Source organism: Eriocheir sinensis, chromosome 60 (genome assembly GCF_024679095.1).
Source record: "Eriocheir sinensis breed Jianghai 21 chromosome 60, ASM2467909v1, whole genome shotgun sequence".
Classification (NCBI taxonomy): Eukaryota; Metazoa; Arthropoda; class Malacostraca; order Decapoda; family Varunidae; genus Eriocheir; species Eriocheir sinensis.
In genome coordinates, this window is record NC_066568.1 from 9,128,879 (window position 1) to 9,155,639 (window position 26,761).

The window sequence follows — 26,761 nt, forward strand, 5'->3', positions numbered from 1 at the left end:
GGTTTTCTCCCGCGCGGGAGAAAACCGCGCGGTTTAGAAAACGTCTTCACACGAGTGGTTGTCTCCCGCGCGGTTCGTCTGCAGCAGTGCACAGAATACTTGTCAGTTTGTCGAGACTTGTTTGTTTGTTTGTTCGAGATGGAGGACGTAAAGAAGAGAGTGATCTCTGTGTATAATAATTACTGTATATAATAAACAGGGTGTTAAAGAAGAAGCGACTACGTAAATGGTACCCAATAAACAGCCCTATGGCTCCTTCGAAGAGCATTCTTTACATTATATTCTGAACTGAAAGCTTATGAAGAAAAGTTTTTTAATTATTTCGGCATGTCATCATCTACATTTGAAGAACTTGTGAGCAAAATGGACCTCTGCCCCATGTTAACCACGTCTGCCGCTCGGGGAAAAACCGCCCGTCTTAAGCCGCGCGGCTAGCGTGTGAAGGCCCCCATTGAACTACATTGATTTATAAACCGCGCCCGAAAAGCGAAAACTGCGCCGGAGAAAATCGCTCGTGTGAAGGGGGGGCAACATATCGTTTGAGGTTTTGCAGCTGACGTCATAAGTGGGGGTACGGGAGTAGCTCGGGCCCGCACGGCCATCTTGGTGGTCAGTGGTGGTGGTCAAAAGCAAACCTTGGTGGCGGCTGCACAAGTGCTCTGTGTGTTCGTCATGGGATACGTTTGCTGTGCGGTTGGATGTTCTAACCGACACGGGAGAGATGCTGTGTCATTTTATAGATTTCCAGCGAATCCAGAAGAGCGGGGGAAGTGGATAGTAGCTGTGAGGAGGGAAAACTGGCGGCCGTCTGCTTCATCCCGACTCTGCAGTGCTCATTTTGTCAGAGGTAAATATTACAGGCAAGACTGATCAGATTACTACATGAGGTAACACTCATTTTGGGGTAATTCTTTACAAGAAGTCCGCCTCCCCCTCCGCCACTCCAGCCCCCCCTACCCCCCAACACAAGCCTGGGGACCTGTGGGGAACCGGGGTTTTGGGGGGGAAAGCAAAATCACTGAAAAATGGGCTTCCAAAATTTCCCCAGAAAAATCCCTAAATTAAGGAAAATTCCCTAGTCTCGAAAGTAAGGAAAGTCCCTACCTAACTTTATAACCTAACAGCTAACAGGGCGGCTTCGCCCCCCTGGACCCCCCTGCTACCCAAGGGGGGGCTACACCCCCCCTGGACCCCCACATGTATGATGCACCGTAAAATTGTTTTTTTGGGGGTGGGGGACCATATTCAAACTACTGTAAGTGAACTTTACATAACCTAACCTCGACCCCTCTGCTAACCAGGGGGGGGCTGTGCTCCCCCTGGAACCCCCACCCCACATGTATGACGCCGTAAAATTGTTTTTTTTTATAATTAAACTACTGTAACCGAACTTTACATAACCTAACCTCGACCCCTCTGCTAACGGAACCCCCCCACACATGAATGATGTGCCGTAATTTTTTTTTTTTTTTTTTTTTTTTTTGGGTGGGATAGCGTATTGAAACTACTGTAACCGAACTTTACATACCCTAATGTCTAAAGGGGGGGGCTTTGCCCCCATCGACCCCCCCACATGTATGATGCGCTCGATTAATCCCTGTAGGGAACCGTGGTTTTGGTGGTAGAAGGCCCAATCACTAAATAGGGAAAATTCCCTAGTCTCGAAAGTAAGGAAAGTCCCTAACGTATACTCTTGTAATCTATTCCAATATAACCTAGCAGCTGCCGCAGCGGGTCTGTTGACGAGTGTCGGGCATGTAATTGGATGGTCAGCGTAGTGGACCCCCACCACCACCACCACCGCCCCAATCCGTAGTTGAGTAACTCTTGGGAAATGTCATGTTTCATAATTACCTATGGTACAATACTGATGGTTAACCCGTCCACTTCTTGTAAATTGATGCTAGATCGTTGTTACTGATTACTTTGGGGTACAAAATAAAACAGATTTGTGACAGCTGTCATCCAGCACTGGCGCTCCTACTGTCAACTGACCCAGGAGTGACCTACCAATTGCTACGTATCACCCTGCAGCCTCCATTCTACTCAAATTTTGAGTAGCATGCGTTGAAGAATATCCAGTTGGTTTCTGACACATGCTTGTCACAGCTTCATGCGACCGCCTTCCACAAAGCGCATACGTCACACGGCTGTGTCACTGTTGACTTGGTTTTGGGATAGTAATCGGTCCTTTTGTCAAACTACATGCACACCAATAAAGAGGTTAAATACTCAGTTAACACTTACTGAGAGGTGAAATAGAATGATATTTTAAGTGAGTTGATTGATCGACAGTGTCAGTCCATCCATGATGGCGAGCGGCCTGAGGAAGACTGGCAGACGCCTGCCTACGTGGCACTGGCTGCGCGATACACCCCGCATAGTAGTACATCTTGAATGTAACCGTTTAAAATTATAAAATACAAACACTCGCGCCATTATTTACTTTAATATAGAGAAGAAAACAACGTAGAACTCGTAAAGACCATTTTATGTCCAAAATCGTAATGATCCATGCAGATTCTGGATATTACTGACTTAGGAACTAGTTTGTATGGTGCACTGCAAGGCAGCTATGAGGCTCAGTCTGTCTATAGAGGTACGAGTGAAATAATAACAATTGACTTAGAAAATCGAAGCCACCCAACCCAGGCATGGGCAAATGAGGATAAGTTTAAGGAGAGCAGGAAGGAGTATGAGGTAGATGGGTTCACTATGTATTTACATCAGAGAGCTGATGGGATGGGAGGGGGGGGGGTAGTTATTTATGTGAGAAATACATTCCCCTCCGGTCAGGTTTGTGACATAAATCTAAATGATAAAATAGAGTCATTGTGGGTGGATGTCAGGGCAAATAAAAATAGGACAGTAAGAATAGGTGCATTCTAAAGCCCACCTAGTCAGGCAACCGAAATTGACGAGCTAATGGTAGATGAAGTAAATAGGGGGTGTTCTAGGGAGACAGTTATTTCAGGGGATTTCAATCTTAGTTCAGTAAACTGGGAGACATTGGTTGGAGATACTCGTGGAAATAGGTTTGTTGAAAATTTTCAGGATAATTATTTAACGCAGGTGGTAGACAAACCCACTAGGGGGACAAAGATATTGGATCTAGTATTAACTGATATCGAGCATTGTGTGAAGGATGTTGAGGTAGGAGAGACATTAGGTAATAGCGACCACCACATCATTAGATTAAGTATTGCCATTAGTACTGTTAGGACAATAAATAGAACAAGGGTTCCAAATTATCATAAGAGAGACTATGAGGGGCTACCACAGTTATTAGGAGTTGTAAACTGGAAGGAAATTTTAAGAGATAAGACAGCACAGATGTGAGATATATTTAAGGGAATATTGAAGGAAATAGTAGCACAGTGCATACCAGACATGGCTCTTAGGAAAGGAAGTAGGAAACCATTGTGTCGGACTCAGGAGATAGGTAGGAAAGTCAGAGAGAAGAAGACGGCTTTTAGTAAGTTACAGAACAGTGGGGAAGAAGTTGACTTGATTAGGTACAGACGGATTAGGGATGAACCGAATAGGATTATCAAGAGAGGTAAAAGGGAGTCAGAGATTAAATTAGCTAGAAGTGGGAGCAAAAATCCCAAAACATTATTTAGTTATTATAAGGTCAGTGATAGGAAAAATCATGATAAGATTGGACCTCTTAGGAAGGACAGGGTAGTAGCAGAGAAGGATGAGGACATGATTGAATTATTAAACAAACAGTTTTCTTCAGTGTTTACCAAGGAAATTTTAGGAAGCCTTGGTTCAGGTAGCATGATAGGTAGCTCAGAAGCATTAGATACTATTAATATCAAAACAGGGACGATTAGAAAGTACATTTTAGAATTAAATGTTAGGAAAGCAAGTGGTCCTGATGAGATACATGCTAGGGTACTTAGGGAGGGTGTAGATAGTGTTACTGAAGCACTTAGTTTAATTTTTAGTATATCACTTAGGTACATAGAGATACCTCAGGATTGGAAGTTAGCTAATGTTACACTGATTTTTAAGGAAGGTAGGAAAGAGGATGTTAGTAATTATAGGCCAGTTAGTTTGACTAGTATAGTGTGTAAGATATTAGAGAAAATTATTAAGGGTAGTATTTGGGAGCATTTAGATCAGTATAGACTAATTAGGGACTCTCAGCATGGGTTTAGATCAGGTAGGTCGTGTCTTACAAATTTACTAGAGTTCTTAGAATATATTACAAAGCAGTTAGATGAGGGAAACAGTATAGACGTAATTTATCTAGAATTTAGTAAAGCTTTTGGTAGGATACCACATATGAGGTTAGTGCATAAACTGAGGTTGCATGGGATTGGGGGTACAGTAGTGGAGTGGATAGGTGAATGGCTCAGGGGTAGAAAACAGAGAGTAGTATTAAATGTGGCCAATTCTGACTGGAAGGAAGTGGTTAGTGGGGTACCTCAGGGATCAGTGCTTGGGCCACTTTTGTTCTTAGTTTATATTAATAATTTAGATATAGGGATTAATAGTAAAATATCAAAGTTCGCAGATGATACCAAGATAGCTAGTAGAGTACAGGGTGCTCAGGATAATTATAGGATGCAAAGGGACTTGGATAGGATGGTAGCACGGGCAGATAGGTGGCAGATGGAGTTTAACTCCCAGAAGTGCAAGGTTATGTATATAGGTAAAGATAATAGGAATTTTAGCTATGAAATGGAAGGAGATTGGTTAGAAGCAGTTGATAATGAAAAGGATTTAGGGGTAGTGATAGATGAGACTATGAAATTCTCAAAGCAGTGTTTACAAGCGAGAAATAGGGCAAATAGGATCCTAGGGTTTATAAATAGAAATGTCAATTATAAAAGCAAGGAGGTAATACTTAGTTTATATAATGCATATGTCAGACCTCATTTAGAGTATTGTTTACAAGCTTGGTCACCACATTATAGGCAGGATGTTAATCTGTTAGAAGCAGTTCAGAGAAGAGCAACTAGGATGATACCAGCAATGAGGTGCCTGGAGTTAAACTGATCACAAATGCTTTGATATATATTTTGAAATGGTTTGTGTGAGTGATGATTTTTTCTCATTTTTCTCGCATAGAGGGGCCATTAAGTAATATGATCCATGCTGCTACCGGGTTAAATCCTCTAATGCGTGTTGTATGAAGGGGATTACATTAGAATGGGATTTATATACAAGAGAGAAATTAGCACTTGAATCTTCTAATGCTTGTTGTATGAGGGGAGAGTACTCTGGAATGTGATTTATGTGAGGAAAACTACCACTTGAATCTTCTACTAGGTAATGCATCTTGTGTGAGGGGGGGACTACTCTAAAATGGTATTGATGTGAAGGAAACTACCTCTAGAAAGCTGTATTGCTAGTTGTATGAGAGGGATTACTGTGGAATGAGATTTGCAGGAGGGAAAATACCGCTAGAATCCTGTATTGCATGTTTTGTTTGAGGGGGATTCTTCTGGAATGGGATTTATGTGAGGGAAACTGAAATATGTAGAATCACTCTGTGCCTCCATTATTAACCCCACAAGAATAATCCTCTTTCTAATGTGTCATATCGTCACCTTCATAAACAAATCGCTTAAGTAATTATTTTCTACTTTACAGGAAATGAGAAAAGAATTGTCATTATCTCATTTGGCTTAAGATCTAGGCAGAAACGAAAAGGCCAATTCTAGAACACTCAAACCCTGAATGACGAAGGCAATTATACAAAAATGGCAGTTGCATGTTAAAAAATTGATGTAGAGAAAAACCTGGAAATCGCTGAAAAATGACTTGGGCAATTATTTTATGAGGGTGACGATATACTGCTTCATCTAGAGCATCAAGCCAATAATTGAGATAAGTTCCAACTGAATTGAATTATGTGAACCGTCAGCACCAAGCCAACAATTGGCAATGTGGCACCAAGTTTTAAGCTTTCAAATTATGTGAATTATTTTTAGCTTTTTAAGGAATGATATAATGTCAAGTAGAAAGCGTTTGAGTTGTCAAGGAAATCATCAAGGCGTGGAGGTCGAGAAAGGGTTGTAAGGAATGGAAAGGTATCCATATGCGATGTGTTAAGAGCCTTGAAATAATACTTGAAAATGTTTGTTAATTACCTTCATTTCATATTTTCAGGAAAAAGACACTTCGACCCACTCTCCCCGGATTTCGTACCGTCCATATTCAACCACACGTCCCGTCGAGAGAGAGAACGAAGATTTAAAGCAGCGGAGGACTATGAAAGGAGACAAGAAATGAAGAGGAGACGTCTTGAGTCAGAGTCCAGGACATCAGCAGCAAAAGCCTTAGTCAGTTTGCCTGAAGATGGTGGCATTCAAGGACAAAGTTCTGGTAACAGTACACTGAACAGTTTTGTAGATACTGAGCACAATCTTGATTTAAGTCTCTCTTCAGATATGTCTGAAAACACGATAGGAATGAACAGTTATAGTAGTACTGCATGTCAGCATTCATCGTCCACTTTAGAAAATCAAGCAGTTGGTACAGATTCAAACACTGGTAATTAACCATTTTAATGATAACTATATATGAAGCCAGTTATTGGGGTGGAGGAGACAGTTTTGGGGTCGAAAATTTCAAACATACGAGGCGAAGTACAACAACCTGGCAACGTTGCCACTACGATGACTTTTCCGAAGTGCGATAGTTATTCTGTAATACGACATTATTCTGAAATCACTATAATCTCTAAGGCGGAGTTCCCACTATTCCGTTTTCACGTTTCCGTTGACCGTCAGTGACGTCATCAACAGAGCCCGTCCAGAGATAAAGGCGAGGTTCCCACCTTGGAGGGAGAATAGATGGAGTGGCCCTCAGCGGGCGCCGCTCTTCACTGCGAGGTGAAGCATGGGGGGTAGGGGCGGGATTTTCACAAGTTCAAAGGTGTTAATATGACCTATATTAATTGTAAGGAACACGTACTTCTGTTGAAGTTACTGTGTAAATTTGAGTATCACTTGATAGTAGCCTACGTGTTATTAAAATCACAACTTTTTGAAGATCCGATTAGCCTGTCACCACTGACAAAATCAACATCTTTTTGATGCTATATTACTAATCTATTACCATGAAATTCGTGACGTATCACTATTGGTAATCAAGCGCTGCAAAGTTACTATAGCCCAATTATTATATCACAATTAATAACTAATTATGCTGGTAAACTTTATTATATATGATGAGTAACATATCACCACTAAATCAGTATCACGTACCACTTCAAAAGATCGAACTTCTCAACGGACATAATATTTCCCACCCTCACTTGTATCCGCATGTTTTCTCCCTCCGCGCCGTGCGAGGATTCTAGACTGTTCTTTCCATGCACCGGCTGTCAGCTGCATGATTGCGTGATTGGCCCGCACTTCCAAAGCCACAGTTATCATGGGCGCTCTGATTGGTTGACTCGTGAAAAGGCGCCTGTGAGGGAAATCCCGTCTTTCAGCGATTCGGCGCGCCAATGGCGCCGTTGAAAATGTTTGTGTATCGGGATACTGCCGAAATGAAAGGCGCCGTTGGTGCGCCGTTTCAAACGGCGCCTTTTGTCAACTCCATGGCGCCTGTCCGCACGGCGTGGTTTGAGTATACCGCCCCTAGGCTGTAGTTTGAGGGATTGGAACGGTCACCCTTCGGCACAGGTTGTATCAAGGATTATATACGATAAGGATAGCTCACTAAGCTTTTGTTTTACCCACAGTGCACCGCGGATGACGTCACACATGTAAACAAATGGTACTGGGCGGCAAACTGGTTCACATCACAACTGCATGTTCGTCATCACTTCATTAAAATTATGGTTAACGTATATATCAGGTCCCTCCCAAAATCTCGTGACCCACATGCACGGATGAATGACTTGTTTGGAGTACTGCTTGAAGTGGGCCTCGGCTGGCCAGCAATTAAGATGCGACGTCATAAGAACATATAAGAACATAGGAAGACTGACTTTCGTACATCATTACCATGGGAATGAGACTGGCCGGGCTGGGCATGGCCGTAGTGTCACACAACGTCACTTCTGTTGGGCCAGCCGCTCGTATTGGCAACTCGAGGGGCTGTCTGGAGAATCTGGCAGTGAACGGGGTCGAGAGTCAAGACCTCGTGGGCCGTGGGGTCAGTCTCTATAGGTGACCTGTGGGGTATACTACACCATATTCGTCAGCATATAGCCGAGACTGGGATAAATACGCGTCTATAGTGGTTAATACAATGCCGAGCAAGTGTTCTGTGCCTTACTGCAGAGGAAATTATGACAGCGATTCTCGGGTTAGCATCTTTTCCTTCCCCAAGACTCCTGCCCTGTTGAGAAAATGGGTCCACGCCATCGACCGCGAGGCAAACTTTCTTCCTACCAAGAACACAAAAGTAAGTTTAAATTAAGGCAAACATTCATATCTTGTATAAATCTGTCTTTGCATGCCCGGCTACACTGTGAAATTTATCAGGCTACTCTTGTTTTATTTCAGAACAAAACATTAGGGAAATATTGGCCGAAATCTAGTTATCTAAATATAGCGGGAAGCTCTATATGGATCAAAACGATATAGCTTTTCAGTATTTTTTTGAACTGAGGAGATCGATGACCGAGGGCTATTTTTTTGACATCGTTGTAATGAATATTGTTCTAATGTATTGATAAAATTAGTTGATCTGCTGGCTTACCAAATAACCTATCCGAAAATAAAAATAAAAACATTTAATTTAGTAACCCATAAAAAATATTCATCTGTACACTTAACCAACCAACCAACCCAAAGAAAACCTGGAGGAGGGGCCGTTGCAAAAGAGGCCTTCCCTCCGAACTGCACTGACCTAACTTTTTTTTTGGGGGGGGGGGGGATATACCCTATTAAGGGAGGAAGGCGGTGCCTGCCACGTAACCACCCAGACGGCGGGTAGAGATTTTTCTTTAATAATTTTTTTTGCATTTTCCGATTCTAATCTGATTCTTTATTAATCTGTTTAGCGTTTACATTAATATTGCCCACAAATTCATTCACTTTTGAACAGATGAATATATATATATATATATATATATATATATATATATATATATATATATATATATATATATATATATATATATATATATATATATATATATATAGATCAACTGAAGAATTGCCCCCCCAGAGTTCCCAATTGAAGATTCGCCCCACCAACTCTGCCCAATTGAAGAATCGCCCCCCCAACTAGAAATATCGGAAATTAATATATTATTTTTGGTTTATGCCTTTCGTTTGGCATCTCCACGCATAACCATCCTTACACTTGGCATGTTTAGTCTAGTTCATCGCATTATTTATATATATATATATATATATATATATATATATATATATATATATATATATATATATATATATATATATATATATATATATATATATATATATATATATAATTTTGCTTAATGATATTTATAAATATTTTATTCCCACTTTAGATATGTATTGGGATGTTACAATATTTTTGTCAAGTAACGTAATGGATGTGCAATTGCAATTGTGTGTGTATTTACCTATTTGTAGTTTACCGGGCCTGAGCTAAGCTCTAATAGCAAGGCCGTTTATGCAGCAAGTTTCTTAATCTGTCAATGCATAGATTTAGGATGCCAAGCCTGCGCTACTCACTGCTTAGTAACCCAGTTATTGCCTATGTCTTTGCTGAATTCACACAACTTTTATGCATTACTAAGAGTCCTTCCTTTCTCTCTTATGACCAGAACCTTGTTGGCATCACACATCTTTCCAAGAAAGGCAGCGGATATTGACAGAGGTGGCCAGCTCTGAGAGGAAAGAGACTACGAAGAGGTGTGTGAAAACAGAGGACAAGACTGCAGCTGCAATAGACTTAGTCAGTTCAGGTGTAATATCTGTCAAGGGATCTGATAACACTAAGAGTACCACAGTCCAAGGTGGAAGTGCAGCCCTGTATCCATCAAATAAGTTTGTGACTGATATACAAAATCCTACCTTGATCGTACCATCAGAGAACATTGATAGTCCATCAGATACTCCACATCAAGCACTAAACACTAATTTAAGTACAAAAGTCAAAGATGAGAAAAATTTAGCAGACGATGGACTTGATTTTGATTCATGCCTAACAGTCAAGTATGAGAGCATTGATGATTCTCCCTCACAGAATTTTGAAAACAATGTGGCATCAGGGGATGTTATCAGGAATGTCATTTGGGTAGATCAACTACAAATTGCTGACCCCGACAAAACAGACGGCTCTTCAATGACTGATATAGATCAACTACAAATTGCTGACCCCCACAAAACAGACAGCTCTACAATGACTGATATGTACGCCAGCTACATCACCTCTCTTGATCAGGAATGTCAGGCCCTCAGAAACAAGTGCTTTGCATTAGAAGAAAAAAGGAACAAGCTCTCACTGGCTGAAGAAGCGTTCAAAGGCAACGACGCCAAAGTCAAGTATTTCACAGGACTGCCAACGTTTAGCGTCCTGATGGACACGTTCAGCTTCATCAGCGACCACTTGGAGGACCAGCCAAGACTAACAAAATTTCAACAGTATGTTTTGACACTCATGCGACTCAAGCACAATAGCAGTGCACTGGACTTGTCATACAGATTTGATGTGTATAGTCCAATAGTCTCAAAGGTGTTTCACAATGTCCTTGATGTGTGCATGACAAGACTGGTTCCAGCACTAGTGTCTTGGCCTGAAAGTGAATATAGCTTTCCTGTGGCTCTTGTGAATGACTTCCCTAAGTGTGCTGCAATTATCAACTGTCTGGAAATGACCATTGTGCCTGCACTAGCTGGAAAGGAAGAAAGAAGGGAAGCTTGTATTAGCCACAAGCCTCGCACGATGAAATACCTCATTGCAGTATCACCACAAGGGTCACTTTCATACATCTCCAAAGGATGGATGGGCACCTACAGCGACAAGCATGTTGCAGAGAACTGTGGTATACTTGACAAGCTTGGCCCAGAAGATGAAATACTTGCCGATAAGGGATTTAACACGGCTACACGCGTAGTCTTGTACGGCACTGCTCTCACCGAGGGAAGGAAGGAGATGGTCACGATTAAGGTTGGTAAGACAAAGATGTCGACAGACGTGCAGAGTTATGTGGGGAAGGTGATGGGGCCGGCGTATGCAGCAGGAAGAAGGTATGCAATGCTACAGTCAACAATGCCTAGCAGCCTGCTGAAGAAAGTGGCAGACACTGGCTTCACGGCACTGGATCAAGTAGTGTGTGTCGCCTGTGCCCTGACCAGCGTGGGTGCAGCGGCAGCTGAGATCTCACAGACACTCGAGGTTGGACAGAGATAATTCCTTCTGTGTGTGGAAGTCCACCCACCCCTCCCTTCCCATTCACGGTAAACAGTAGTATTAACGAAAGTTCTGATGGAGATGAGGGGACTTTGCAGTGTTTCCAGGTTAGTTTGATGATGAACTCTAATCTAATCCCACCATAGCTACCACTAACATAACTTCGTGGTTTGTTCAATAAAAAAGTTCAGGTGTTTATAACAAAATATATTTTTAGCAAAGCCCAATTGTAACAAGTTATGTACAGCAGAGGCACGCTTGAAAGATCGTGGGAGAGCGAGTGGACACATCATCTCATGTGCTGCTTGCTCGAAAAATACAAGCATGACAGGATTAATGAGTTCACATGATCATCAAAGAATATGAAAAATTCCGTGCATAACATGATTGTATTTAAGACCACCAGGTACACAATATAATATATTGTGTACCTGGCAGGAAAATTTAAGCCTTATATTCTCATGATTTTAGGTCTCAGAACAACTTTTTCCAAAGGCCCAGCAGAGGTTATTTAGGTTCTCCTCATGAGTGTTTTTCACATTCATGGTACAGAATCCTTGTCAAATTATCACTAGGCTCTTAAACCTACCCATGGAGCTGGGATAACCGGTGGGTGCAGGCCAGTGGTGGAGGTGGTCTTCTGCTGGGCTTGGGGTAACGGGTGGGGCGGGGTGGGGCAGCGTGGGTGGTCCTCTACGGGGCCGGGGGTATCAGGTGGGGGCAGGGCAGCATCAAGGGTGGTCCTCTAAGGGGCTGGGGGTGACAGGTGTTTGCAATGCTTTGTCTGTGTAAGGTGTTAGTGCCAAAAACGACAACGAACATCATGTATCTACACCAACAATGGAAGTCTCACATCTAAAGCATCAAGACAACAATCTAATAGACTATGTTAATTTTATATTTTAGCATATGTATCTTCATTTGTAATTCTTATCTAATATATATATATATATATATATATATATATATATATATATATATATATATATATATATATATATATATATATATATATATATATATATATATATATATATATATATATATATATGATTCTGGGGACATCTGGGAACTATTGTGTCAAACAGAGGTGTTTTGGGTGTTGGTCTCCTACCAGTAACAATAACCCTTAGGCATAACAAAACCCAACCGTCGGGGTATAAGACACAGGCTGATTTTTCCATTTTTTTTTTTTTTAAGTGCGTCATATATGGTGGGAAATACGGTACTTTTGTTGCGAACAGCCAGGGTTTTTACAGGCATTTCTCAAATAATAGGAATTCTTATATTTGGGGAAATGTATCTCATCTGAAGCCTGGTAAGCAAGAGCCACCAGCTGAGTTTCCAGCCTCTGACAGCAACTATGATTGCCATGTAGACAACTGAATCTTAAAGGTTACGAACTTGAAACATTTTTCATACCACTTCTAATTATTTTTTGTGGTATTACTACCACTTTTTACTTAATTCTAGCTGAAGTGATTTAGATTAATAATGACAAAATATACAATAAATACAGATGGAATAATTTCCACACATATACTGGACAACAACACTGGACTGAACTGTGAGCCTGGAACAGATGAGCCACTAACCCATGAATTCTTCTTTACCTTGGACTCCACTTGACTCTCTTTTCCAGGCTCAGCATCCAACACCCTGGGCAATACAACCACCCTAGGAAGACACATCTCTAAAGTGAACCTTCATGTGTCCTCTTATGTCAGTCTTTGCCTTGAAGACCTTGCCACAAACATCACACTTGAACTCTTTAAGGCCATAGTGCCTAAGGATGTGTTGGCTAAGTCCCGACTTCAAAGTGAACCTCTTCCCGCACTCTTCACACTCATGATTTTTTACGCCAGTGTGTATAATGCTGTGTGAATCAAGGTGACTCTTACGGAAGAATTTTTTCCCACATTCGTTACATTCATAGTTCCTTACACCAGTGTGGGTAATGATATGGTATTCAAGGTTTTTCTTCAAGCTGAACAGTTTCCCACATTCCTTACATTCATAGTTTTTTACACCAGTGTGTGTAAGGCTGTGTCTGTCAAGGTGATACTTCTTGATGAATTTTTTCTCACATTCCAGACATTCAAAGTTCTTTTTACCAGTGTGTGTAAAGGTGTGATACTTTAAAACCTTCCCTGAGATGAATCGTTTCCCACATTCCTTACATTCATAGTTCTTTACACCGGTGTGTGCAGAGGTATGATATCTTAAACCACTACTTGTGGTGAATTCTTTTCCACACTTCTGACACTCAAACTTCCTTTCTCCTTTGCGGCTTGAGTTGCCAGCAGCAGGTTGCTTCTGAAGACCACAGACATTCCTGCCACCTGCAGCAGTCTGTTCCTGCTTGTCCTGGCCGCTCATGGTGCTGTCCAGCCCTGCAGCCTCCTGCTGGCACACCTGCTGCAGGGAGTCTGTCAGCTGATCTTGGTGCTGTCCAGCCCTGCAGCCTCCTGCTGGCACACCTGCTGCAGGGAGTCTGTCAGCTGGTCTTGGTGCTGTCCAGCCCTGCAGCCTCCTGCTGGCACACCTGCTGCAGGGAGTCTGTCAGCTGGTCTTGGTGCTGTCCAGCCCTGCAGCCTCCTGCTGGCACACCTGCTGCAGGGAGTCTGTCAGCTGGTCTTGGTGCTGGCCAGCCCTGCAGCCTCCTGCTGGCACACCTGATGCAGGGAGTCTGTCAGCTGGTCTTGGTGCTGGCCAGCCCTGCAGCCTCCTGCTGGCACACCTGATGCAGGGAGTCTGTCAGCTTTATAAGACCAAGGTTAGGGATAAGATAGGGCCGCTTAAGTCAGGAGAATCACTGATTGATAGTGATGAGGAAATGAGCGAGGCATTAAATAGATATTTCTTAACTGTATTTACCAAGGAAAGATTAGATGATATACCTCAGGGAGAACAGATCTACAGGGGAGAAGAGGTAGAAGAATTAACCGACATCAACATAAGTAGGGAGCTCGTGATTAGACAGATAGATAGACTTAAAGTCATTAAGGCGCCAGGGCCAGATGAACTTTTCCCCAGGGTATTAAAGGAATGCGAAACTGAAATAAGTGGGCAGTTAACAGAAGTATTTAGGAAGTCACTAGACACAGGGGTGGTGCCTGTTTCATGGAGGCAGGCACACGTTATTCCAATATTTAAGAAGGGAGACAAATCTTCTATGGAGAACTATAGGCCAATTAGTTTGACGTCAGTTATAGGTAAAATGATTGAGTCAATAATAGCTGATAGTATTAGGGACCATATAGACAGACATAGTTTAATTCACAACTCACAGCATGGGTTTACTAAAGGAAAGTTGTGCCTCACTAATCTTGTATCCTTTTACAATAGAGTATACGAGGCAGCTGACAATGATGAGAGCTATGATGTGGTTTATCTTGATTTTAGTAAGGCCTTCGATAAGGTACCTCACCAGAGACTTTTAAATAAAGTCAGGGCTGATGGGATAAGAAGGAAGGTATTTGATTGGATTAAGGCATGGATTAGCGACAGGAAACAGAGGGTTACCATTAACGGTAAAAAATCCGAATGGGGTAATGTTACCAGTGGGGTTCCTCAAGGTTCAGTTTTAGGCCCGCTTCTATTCATTATCTACATCAATGACATAGACAATGGGATAACTAGTGACATAGGTAAATTTGCAGATGACACCAAAATAGGACGCACTGTTAGGGCAGGGGAGGATGCTAGAGCACTGCAGGAGGATCTCAACAAACTGTCAGCTTGGTCAGAGAAATGGCAGATGAATTTTAACATCATCAAGTGTAGCATACTTAGTGTAGGAACACGCAACCCATTACATGGGTATAGTTTAGACTCCACAGCGATAGGCAGGTCTGAGTGTGAAAGGGATTTGGGAGTGTTAGTGAACTCTGACCTAAAACTAAGGAAGCAATGTATTAGTGCGAGGAATAGGGCTAACAGGGTATTAGGCTTTATTAACAGGACGGTAACCAACAGGAGTGCAGAGGTCATCCTCAGACTCTATTTAGCGTTAGTTAGGCCACACTTAGATTATGCTGTCCAGTTTTGGTGCCCACACTACAGAATGGACATCAACTTGCTAGAATCAGTTCAGAGGAGGATGACCAAGATGATTCAGGGGCTGAGGAACCTCCCATATCAAAATAGGCTGAAACATCTAAACTTACATTCACTAGAGAGACGAAGAGTGCGGGGAGATCTGATAGAAGTGTTCAAATGGGTCAAGGGTTACAACAAAGGCGATATAAGTAAAGTACTGAGAATTAGCCAGTAGTATAGAACTCGCAGTAATGGATTTAAATTAGAAAAGTATAGATTTCGGAGAGATATAGGAAAGCATCGGTTTAGTAATAGGGTGGTGGGGGAATGGAATAGACTCAGCAATCACATAGTTAGTGCAGGGACGATAGCTTGTTTTAAGAGTAGACTGGATAGCTACATGGACGAGGACGACAGGTGGCAGTGAGCTGTGGGTGCAGTAAGGTGACGGGGTGCTGGATGCGTGCCTGGGTACCGCCGGTATAACGAGGATCAAGCCTCTACCTGTAACCCCTGTAACTACACCTCACCCACCGTGAGTAGTGGGGGGGATTCTGGAGCTGCCCTGTGTAGGCCACCCAGCCTCTTGCAGTTTCCCTATGTTTTTATGTTCTTATGGTCTTGGTGCTGGCCAGCCCTGCAGCCTCCTGCTGGCACACCTGCTGCAGGGAGTCTCAGCTGGTCTTGGTGCTGGCCAGCCCTGCAGCCTCCTGCTGGGTTAAACATTCACACACACAAACAGTCTTGTGGAGCAGCCCTGGGAGGGGAGGAGTCAGTGCCTTGGTATGATACCCCAATGCACCGAATATTAATCCAATATACCCTGATGTAAACTGTTTATTGGGGTATGATTGGAGTACCACTGGGTTACACTGGGTCAATACTGGGAACATCGCGGTGCCATATAGGTAACAATGGCCACACTGGAATATAATGAGGTACATGGGGCTAAAACAAAGACGTCTTTACCCCGGTGAACATGGGGGGTACAGTGACCCATTGACTGTGGATTCCTACAAGACATCACCAAGCCACAGGAATGGACCAAAAAGTGGCTCCTACTGTTCAATGATGAAAAATGTAAAGTCCTGCACCTTGGGAGGGAATATCCAGCACACCAATACAACATGGGATTATTATTCTTCTTCGTGGGTGGTTTATGGGGCTATTTAGGCTGTGGACCCACAGCCTCTAGAGCCCCGTCAGTGGTAGTTGTTAACAGGAGTCGTTGGTTGTGCTGGCCGTCCTGTCACCAGGGCGGGAGTTAGATCGATGGGAAACACTCCACTTTCCGCTACAGACGATCTTGATCTTGATGTCACAGGCGGCTTGGGATTTCTCCCCAGCCAGACCTTTGTATCGGCAGCTCTGTAACGGCCCGAAATGTACTACAATTGTAATGGTATTTTTCCCCATGTAAATAGAGAAAGGGATTTGAAAAACGCTAATAGAAAATAAAAGAAAAAGTAAAAGACCAATGAAAAACAAAATAAGATAAATTAATATATATAAAAAAAACTAAAACATGCATCCATTCTCTATGAAATCAGATGGGTCATTGAGTGCTGACTTGACTCAGGTTGACGCAGTCGGTGTAAACGGAGTTGCGTCAATATGAATCGCCTCAAATGACTTGACGCGACTCGCTTGGTGTAAACGCAGCCTTGGGGAAAGACTAGTGAAGGCAACCTTGTGTAATGCTATGAAATTGTAGCCCCCCCTCTCGCCTTCCAGCCCCTCCCTCCCTGTTTTCCAGACGCCGTCTAGACACGTGTCCGTTTCGCCTATGGTTGGCGAAACATGTATATGCGACTTATTTCTGCGAAGAGGTATTTCTCGCAACACCGGCTGCACCACCGCCGCGCCCGTCGCCAGAGCAGTCAAATATGGCGCGCGTAAACAGTGGTAGCCGTAATTATTTCGTAAAGCTAGAGAAATACAGCAGTAGTAGGTAGAACACCGTAGAATTAATATAACCTTACCAGGCGAGTGTGGGCCAGATTATTGAGAGTCGTATGCTATCCCTTCAACGCCCGGGGCCACTACACCGCGGCCCGCAAAAACAAACAAACTAACAATTAAAATATCGGTAGCAGCGTTTCTATCAATTTGCGATGCATATATATGGGGTTCAAAATGCTTGGAATAATGAGATCTAACCCATGATTAGGGTGAGAAGTACCGCAGTGAGATGGGCAACTCTGAACATATACCCAGTATCGTTCCCCCCCCCACCCCCCCACCGTCGGCATGTAACGTTTAAAGGGCGTTGATTAAGACTTCAGCTTCCTTAAGGCGAATATATTGTTAGCCTCTATGTACAAGAAGCGTCGGAGCGAGAGCGACTGCCGTTGTGTGTCAGTCGGACTCTCGTGAAGGAGTGACAAGTTACAGGTTGGAAAATAATTGTTACAATTGGTCACGTACGTCAAGGTGACTTTCAAGCTTGATGAAATGCTTTGTATACAAACTGAGACGGTGAACACTGACGGACGACATTCCTATAAGGTGGCGTGTTCTAACTGTCGTGTTTTTTATTGACAATTGTATGCCTAATTCGTGGTGATACTAAATAATAATCATAATAATAATAATACATTGATATCCTACTATAACAGGCATGGTCCGACGTCGGGAGGGCGCCGGAATAAAACTGTCGTCCTCACACAAAACACTATATTTAATCAGTTATCGTTAGGCCTACCTTTTTTTCGTAATAGTTATAGGTTAGAAAACTGAAAATATATGCAGAGTGGGGTCCTCTGGTAACGCTGCACTCTTCTCCTTCACTGTCTGCCGTCGCCGAAGTGAAGCGTTGGCGCCGAGGGTTCGCGTGTCAGCTACTGAGTCAGGAAGAGCGGTGAGGGTCGTCTCGGGCAGCGCCGCCGTCAGCACCGCCGCCAGAAGGGAGAGACTTGCAAACAACGCCGCTGGGGCCCACCACGCCACTCTGACCTGAAGTGGTGGTGGTGGTGAGGTGGTGGAGGATGGCAGTGGTTGTGGTGTGGTGGGGATGTCAGCGCCATGGTTGTGGTGGTGATGTGATATTAGTGGTTGTGGTGGTGGTGACGTAATGTTAGTGGATGTGGTGAGGAGTTGATGGTGGAGGTGGATATAGGTAGGTTGTGGTTATAGGTGGTGGTTGACGGTGATTGTTATGTTAACGGTAGTGATTGTGGGGGTGGTGGTGGTGATGATTGTGGTGCTCTGTCGGTATATGTACAGTCGCGGAAGTGAGTTCCTGTACCCACTGTGGAAGCCTTCCCCCCAACCGGCAACGTCGAAGTAGTACTACTCAAGTGTTGTTGTGAATGAACGGTGTTCGTCGTGTGAGTGACGGAAAGGTTCACTGCTATTCAGGAAGTGTAAGGGAGGCTTTATTCATAATTAAGAGGTGAACATAAATGTAGTATGTGTATGTAACATGTTAAACCAAGATATCACTACAAAATAATAAAAATGTAGTATGTGCATGTAACACATGTTAAACCAAGATATCACTACAAAATAATAACAGCAGAGAGAAGACGAGACGTTTTATCTAGAGTCGAGACTTTGATGTTCCGCTTCTCCATCAGCATTCACGTGTGAACATGTGGGCGTCACGTGACCACGGTTTCGAAACACACCACCTAAATTATACCCATACAGTTGAAGGACCATCAACTCCAAATAAGTATATACTACTTTACCACGGCACTCCCATGATTCACTATAGTAAGTTAACAGTAACCCACAACAACCTCTTGCATGTGGGTTTCTGCTCTCATAACACAGTGTGAACTATTGAATGGTGGTGTAGTGGGCAGGCAAGCAAACCGTTAAATATTCTCTCTCTCTCTCTCTCTCTCTCTCTCTCTCTCTCTCTCTCTCTCTCTCTCTCTCTCTCCAGACACGAGAGAGAGTGCACATGTTCGCACCTAAATGCTGATGGAGGAGTGGAACATCAAAGTCTCGACTCTAAATAAAACGTCTCGTCTTCTCTCTGCTGTTATTATTTTGTAGTGATATCTTGGTTTAACATTGTTACATACACATACTACATTTATTTTCACCTCTTAATTATGAATAAAGCCTCCCTTACACTTCCTGAATAGCAGTGAACCTCTCCGTCACTCAAACCCGAACACGACGAACACCGTTCATTCACAACAACACTTGAGTAGTACTACTGCGACGTTGCCGGTAAGGTTTACCACAGTTGGTACAGAAACTCATTTCCGCGACTGTACATATGTACATGTATGTGAAAAATATTTAAGTTTCACAGAGCGATAATTATGAATTGGTTGGATGTCGTACGTATTGACGTGCTTTAAATCTATATAAACACTTTCCAGCCTCAACTACTACTAAATGACTACTACTCACTTGGTTCCAGATGTTAAAACCAGCGTGGAGCGATAGAAGGAATAATACCCTAATGCTACGGAACTATTACAGTCTAGAATTCGGTGATATATCAGTCTCCAGAAAACCACACGGGAAATTTATTCTACGTATACTTAACTCTGCTTATATCTGAGTGGATGACGGGTTGGAAGAATGTACGAGTCAGCAGGACGAGTCCTTGCAGGTCCTTGTGGGCCATGGACAGTGAATGAACTTATGCTACACTGAACATTTCACTAACTTATGAGGTAGGTACATACGCGTACGATCCAAAGATTAACCATGAAGGTTGTGGAAAGGTAGACGGTAAATTAACTCGGGAAGCAGGAGTTGACGGGCGCCACTATAAACACTTGCCTGCACCAAGACGGGCTCGGATCGACCACCAGGCCGCTCAAGAAAGCCTATACCGGTGCTACAGGCTTCCACGTAAAGCTCTAGTGAAACCATTTTAAAGTATCCGTTGCGTTGGCTCCCACGGGTCCTTTCCTCCCCTCTGCTCTGCCACACAGTCCCAACACCTATTTTTCCTCTCATGTTATCAATAGCTAACATATAAGAGGAAGAGATGGGTGTTGGGACTGTGGCAGAGCATGGGGGAGGAAAGAACCCGCTGGAGCCAACACCTCAACAGACTCTCTAAAAATGGTTTCACGTATTCGAGTGGAGGCTCCGGTGCCTCGGTGTACGTGACGTCACTTACGGTGAAGCTTCGGCGCTTCGACGCGTGACGTCACTTACGGCCGCGTCAGCCATCACGCCAGCAGCAGGGTCGCCGGTGTAATGGTTTCTCTCATTGAACAATTTACCGTCGTAGATTTACTTGAATTATAATAATCTAGCTATCCGAAGTGCAATTTCCCCAAATAGTGAATCATTCGTCTCTAATGACATAATATGATTTAACGGGAGGGGATTTTCTTCCTATCTATCTCTTTTGATGAATGAAAGAACTACTAATAGTCAACCAATCTATATGTATGTATGTATTTATGTATATATCTATGTATGTAGGTATGTATCTATCTATGTATCTGCGATTTATCATTTATCATTTGATCCATTCATCCATTTGCCTGTCTATCCATCTATCCATCCATCTACCTATCTAACTAACTACCTATGCATCTTGCTATTAATCTATCAACTTACCAACATATTTATCTATTTATCAACCTTGCTCTGTCTACCTCCCTACCACCCTATTTATCTATCCATCCACCTCTGTCTATCTATCTATCTATCTATCTCACCAACAAATCGTTGACGTAGGAGGAGCAGGAAGCACCGATGGAGGAGAAGGCAGAGGAGAGGCTGATGGCGAAGGACCTCACGCCGGTAGGGTAGAGTTCCCCAGTCAGTAGATAAGCCAGCTGGTAGGCGGCGGCGGCGTTGAGCTTGCCAAGGAGAGAGAAGGCCACCAGTACCCACACGGGGCCTGCAGAATAGAGGTGTTGTGATGGTGGTGGTAGTAGTAGTAGTAGTAGTAGTAGTAGTAGTAGTAGTAGTAGTAGTATACAGTAACACAAGAGGGCAGCCAGTCAGTCAGTCAATCAGCCAGTCAGCCAGTCAGTCAATCAGTCAGTCAGTTAGTTAGTCAGCCTACAAAGCTATTCCCCACCTTCCCATCCTCTCCATTCATCTCTCTCCCACTACCTTTACTCGTATGTACATGAACAAAACAACCGCCTCATTCTAATCCATTCATCTGCTACTCGATTCTAGTTAACCCCTTCTCGCCTCTTCCTTCCCATTGCTACGTGTTCTAAATTTTTCTTTCTCTATTCTTACACTCAGAGAAAGATGTTGCGATTCCCAGCAATGCTACAAAGGTTCAGGAAGGAGACAGACGAGAGTTGGCCTTCTAATACGGGAGTGAATTGACGATCGAGAGAGACAACGATCGTCAGGAGTGGGAGAGACTCACTTAATTAAGAGTCATATTCTTAAACGTTTCGGCGCCCAGGCACACATATTTGACAAGGCTTTCGTAGGAGTTTTGGGCATTTTCAGAGGTAGTTTTATGACCCATTTGGTAGCTCGATGATTTCTCTGTACCTTAAACCTAAAAGAGAGAGAAGGCCACCAATACCCACACGGGGCCTGCAGAATAGAGGTGTGGTGAATTGAACCCAATTCGTCTCTTTTTCGGCCTTTGGAGATGTTGAAGTGAGAGGCGGAAGTGTCTCAGAATACCGACCTCAGAGCCCGTCCAACCCTATGAAGGAAAAAATGCGGACGATAAACGAAGACGAAGACGAAGAAGAAAAAAAAGGGAGGAGAAGCCACTAAACTGCATGAATTCAAGACAACTTAACACAAACTAAACTGATTTTGAAGAAAGCGTTGGTGTCTAATGTTTACTTGATGAGAGAGAGAGAGAGAGAGAGAGAGAGAATGCGCGCGCACTCTCTCTCTCTCTCTCTCGTGATGACTGGTTAGGAAAGGGAGGTCTTGCGGTGTAAGTGGTGGTGGCGGTGTGGCAATTACTAGTTGGTGAGGTGGTGGCAGTGGTGGCGTCAGCGGCGGTGGTGATGGTGACGGTGGTAATCATGCAGGTGGTGACACGAGGGACTGGACAGGCTGAGTTTAGTAACCTTGGATGGGAGGAAGGAGGAGATCTTCTCGGAGGGTTTAGAGCAGGGGTGTTGATTTTTTTTTCAAATAAAAAAATAGGATCTTTTTTCATTAAAATCAGATTTTTTATTTAAATCGATTTTTTTCATTTTCTTTGATAATGAAAATAATTAAATGAATGTAAACCTCAATATTCTCTACATTAGTTTCAAATACATATTGGAGTATTCTTGTATCATATTCCATCATCATAAGTAACCTGGCCTGGTAACTGGCCATCCGAAGCCAGCCAGCCATGGCCAGCACCACACCACAACTCTTGTCTTGTCTCTTAACAGTATAACCAGATCATGTCATGTTTTGGACATGTCCTGGCTAAAATTGCACAAAGAAAAATGACAGCAGTTTCAAATGAAAGTATCAGAATAGGCTGTGGACGACCCATGTATGTATGTGAAGCAATTCTTTGAAAAATAGAGGTACGGTATATATTTCAAATATTTACTGCCACTTCCAATAGTTGGTGATTTTTGTCCCTTTTAATAGCTTTTCTTTAGTTCATTTGAGTGTTTGGAGGGGCCAAGACTACCCACATGCTGTCCTGGTGATTGCCCATCAACCCGGACTCCAGCGAAACTCTCTAAGGAGAATCAAGGGAAGTTGTGTGTGTGTGTGTGTGGGGGGGGGGGGGGGGGGGTTAGCCAAGCAAGATGGCGGCACTATAAAACAGTTGCCTGAGCTACCACTTGGCTAGGACCAACCGAAAGAGTAAAGATGGGGGCATACGCTACAGCTGAGCGTGGCCCCAGTACTCGTTTCCGTAACATAGGCCCTTGAGCCTGTGGTAGGAAGAGCCCATCACCCCGGAACACAGGGCCAGTGTGACATCCGGGTTACCATAGTTTACCTTCCCCATGTTTGCCCAGGTACCCATTTATCGACCAGCCCGAAAGGGAAGATGAACAGCTGGGTGAGCAGCATGCTGACTGCCCAGGTTAGGATTCGAACCCAGGACCGCGGATTCGTAGCTAGGCACGCTAACTACTATACCATGGAGGCATACAAAAAAATCAACGGGGTGAGAAACTTGCTAAATGAGGACAGACTCAAGTATCTAATACAGCCAATGTCAACAAGATGAGAAAACAATTCCAACAAGCATATGAACTGAAGTTGCTAACCCATGGTTGCCCTGCACACATTCCAAATGTATTGGCCCATGGTTTGGAAATTGGCAGCTTAAAAGAACATGTGGCCCGTGTTGTAAAATCACTCTGCCTCACCAAGATACCGTCAAAAAGGCGGTCAGCGTCTTGTTCTGCCCCAGGACACTGGACGGACCAGGTGTGGCTGACTGAAGGTATATCTATATCAGCTCAGGTAAATTTGTGAAGTTGACAGGGAAAACATTGATATCAAAGTTAGAGAGTGTTTTCTTTGTTTATTTTTCCATTCTATATTGTTGCCCTGCAATAAGATCAAGATTTAAATCAATGGCATTAAAAAAATCAAATATTATAAATTTTGACTTAAAAAATAATAATTTGATTTAAGTCTTGATTTAAATCAACTTGATTTAAATCAAACAACCCTGTTTAGAGTACGTTGGTATTCTCAGACGCTTCCGCCTCTCACATCAAATATTTCAAGGGCAAAAAAAAAAGATCAGTCGGGTTCTCATTACTGTTTTTCGCGCCCATGGTACAGAAGAAGGGTCAAACTACCACCGGGGCCATAAAACTACCCCTGGAAATGCCAAAAACTCCAGTGAAAGCCTTGTCAATTATGTGTGCTTGGGCGCCGAAATGTTTAAGAATTACCATGAAGGAAAGGGAAATGATCGGCAGGGGTGACCTCTTAGTATGGCGAATGAAGGAAAAAAAAAGTTGCCGGAGAGATATGGAGAAACTCAGCTTCCCTCACGTATGTACTGACACATCCAATAACCTTGAAAAGGAGAAACATTTGATATACCTAGGATGTGAAGACGGGAGCCTATGAGTGTAGCTTGTTGCATGTACAGAACAACCAGGTAAAAATACAACTAAACTCACACACACACACACATACACACACACACACACATGCATCCCACCCCATATTCATACACCCCAATAACTCACACCCAACCCTACACCCCACCCCCGAGATACCCTTGTATAGGCCAATCGGACACCTCTTACAACCCTCCATACCCTTACATCCCCCTCACCCCTCCCACACACCCTCCACCCCCCTCTACCCCCACCCCACACTCACCCTGCGGCGCCAGGCCCTGAAGAAGCAGCAGGGACGTGAGAGAGAGGCCGCATGTGAGGTAGAGTCCAGCGTTAGTTTTCTTGCGTCCGAAGCGGGAGACGAGCGGCCACAGGAGCACGTAGGCGGGCAGCTCCAGCAGGCCGCCCAGGAACAGGTAAAGGTACTGGTTGGTGCTGGCGGGGAGATTACATAGATTTACATAGATACCCACAACCCCAAGAGACAAGAGGATTAGGTAGAGAGTAAACAGACAGTCGCTGATACAGACGTTGGAAAAGGTAGGCTTGGAAGGTATCGCATACATGTAGATAGGTAGATAGAGATAAATAGAAAATAGATAGAAAAGGTCAGATAAGTATAAGATAGGTAGATAGATGGATAGATACAGATAACTAGATAGATAGGTAAGTATATGGATAAATAGATAGATGGAGAGAGAGAGAGAGAGAGAGAGAGAGAGAGAGAGAGAGAGAGAGAGAGAGAGAGAGAGAGAGAGAGAGAGAGAGAGAGAGAGAGAGAGAGAGAGAGAAGTGTGTATTGATTCTGTTAGTGACACATTAATTGGCCTCCGTAATATTGGAATTAGTCTGATGTATATGGAGATGTAATCGTATATGTATATTCTGAAGGCCAGGTCCGTCGATCTACGCTAATAATGGGGATAATGATGATGATGATGGTGATAATGATGATGGTTGTGATGATTTTTTTGTTTGTTTTTGTTTTAAGTAAAGGATGCAGCTCAAGGGGAAAAAAAAGAGTGAGGATAAGAAGGCCGTTAACCGCTGCCACCATAAAAGAGTGTTGAAAAGCTTAGGAGAACAGTGGCCGTCTACCACAGCAGAGACAGACCGGCCAGAAAGCAAACTGGATGTAAAAGTACAGAGTGAGAGATAGAAACCGCAGGAGGCATGATGATGATGATGATGGTGATGCGGACGTACTGAATCAAAGCTCTCCCTTCCTAAGATGCATCAGTTATCAAACACAAACAAAAAATAGCAGCATCTAACATTTTTTTTTTTACTTATGTTAAATTTCTCATACATCACTTCCAGTTTACTCTCCTTAAAACCGAGGAAATTAATACTTAGGATGTTGCCTTTTAACCAGGAAGAGCGGTTCAAAGAAAACTCGTAAGGAACACGTCTGGCCGACTGCTAGTATTGGAACCGATCTCAAGGCCCAACAAAATAATCATGATCAGAAACAAAACGATTAAGAGTAGAGAAGTGTTCATATTTAGCACAACCAATTAGTGCAAACCCAGACCATATAAAATTAATCAGAAAGAGAATGGGAATGGGATGGAGTGCCTGGGAATGGGAGGGAGTGCCTGGGAATGGGATGGAGTGCCTGGGAATGGGATGGAGTGCCTGGGAATGGGATGGAGTGCCTGGGAATGGGATGGAGTGCCTGATAATGGGATGGAGTGCCTGGGAATGGGATGGAGTGCCTGGGAATGGGATGGAGTGCCTGGGAATGGGAGGGAGTGCCTGGGAATGGGATGGAGTGCCTGGGAATGGGATGGAGTGCCTGGGAATGGGATGGAGTGCCTGGGAATGGGAGGGAGTGCCTGGGAATGAGATGGGGTGTCTGGGAATGGGAGGGAGTGCCTGGGAATGGAGGAGTGCCTGGATATGGGAGGGAGTGCCTGGGAATGAGAGGAAGTGCCTGGGAATGGGAGGGAGTGCCTGGGAATGGGATGGAGTGCCTGGGAATGGGATGGAGTGCCTGGGAATGGGATGGAGTGCCTGATAATGGGATGGAGTGCCTGGGAATGGGATGGAGTGCCTGGGAATGGGATGGAGTGCCTGATAATGGGATGGAGTGCCTGGGAATGGGATGGAGTGCCTGGGAATGGGAGGGAGTGCCTGGGAATGGGATGGAGTGCCTGGGAATGGGATGGAGTGCCTGGGAATGGGAGGGAGTGCCTGGGAATGGGAGGGAGTGCCTGGGAATGGGATGGAGTGCCTGGGAATGGGATGGAGTGCCTGGGAATGGGAGGGAGTGCCTGGGAATGGGAGGGAGTGCCTAGGAATGGGATGGAGTGCCTGATAATGGGATGGAGTGCCTGGGAATGGGATGGAGTGCCTGGGAATGGGATGGAGTGCCTGGGAATGGGAGGGAGTGCCTGGGAATGGGATGGAGTGCCTGGGAATGGGAT

General features: G+C 43.8%; 3 protein-coding genes across 10 annotated transcripts in view; 1 reads left to right on the forward strand and 2 right to left on the reverse strand.

Annotated features, from left to right (window-relative positions):
• Positions 1-120: 120 nt before the first annotated feature.
• On the forward strand, positions 121-17,437 carry LOC126985881 (uncharacterized). Of its 3 annotated transcripts, XM_050841374.1 has the most exons (4): positions 121-847; positions 6,127-6,342; positions 8,302-8,376; positions 9,737-17,437. In XM_050841374.1, exons 1-4 carry the CDS (start codon positions 673-675, stop codon positions 11,323-11,325), a joined length of 2,055 nt encoding a protein of 684 aa, XP_050697331.1. In that variant the 5' UTR covers positions 121-672; the 3' UTR covers positions 11,326-17,437. The 3 variants fall into 3 exon arrangements, with proteins under 3 accessions (XP_050697331.1, XP_050697332.1, XP_050697333.1); XM_050841375.1 differs by lacking the exon at positions 8,302-8,376; XM_050841376.1 differs by lacking the exons at positions 121-847; positions 6,127-6,342 and having other exon boundaries at positions 7,366-8,376.
• On the reverse strand, positions 12,280-16,608 carry LOC126985887 (zinc finger protein 14-like). Of its 5 annotated transcripts, none has more exons than XM_050841402.1 (4): positions 16,461-16,608; positions 14,001-14,065; positions 13,806-13,870; positions 12,280-13,740 (listed from the first exon to the last, which is right to left on the reverse strand). In XM_050841402.1, the coding sequence occupies exons 1-4, from the start codon at positions 16,493-16,495 to the stop codon at positions 13,003-13,005; spliced, it is 903 nt and encodes a 300-aa protein (XP_050697359.1). In that variant the 5' UTR covers positions 16,496-16,608; the 3' UTR covers positions 12,280-13,002. The 5 variants fall into 5 exon arrangements, with proteins under 5 accessions (XP_050697359.1, XP_050697361.1, XP_050697358.1 ...); XM_050841404.1 differs by lacking the exon at positions 13,806-13,870 and adding an exon at positions 13,871-13,935; XM_050841401.1 differs by lacking the exons at positions 13,806-13,870; positions 14,001-14,065 and adding an exon at positions 13,871-14,000 and having other exon boundaries at positions 16,461-16,604.
• Positions 17,438-18,027: 590 nt separating the features above from the next.
• Positions 18,028-26,761, reverse strand: part of LOC126985882 (solute carrier family 22 member 3-like) — a 46,730-nt gene continuing 37,996 nt past the window's right edge. The window contains exons 10-12 of one of the 2 annotated variants that reach the window (XM_050841377.1): positions 24,595-24,767; positions 21,012-21,196; positions 18,028-18,321 (exon numbers count right to left, since the gene is read on the reverse strand). In XM_050841377.1, coding sequence (XP_050697334.1) covers positions 18,094-18,321; positions 21,012-21,196; positions 24,595-24,767 — 586 coding nt within the window. In that variant the 3' untranslated portion in view covers positions 18,028-18,093. Of the gene's footprint in view, positions 18,322-21,011; positions 21,197-21,808; positions 21,862-24,594; positions 24,768-26,761 lie in introns of those variants that run through there. The other variant, XM_050841379.1, reaches the window with a different exon arrangement.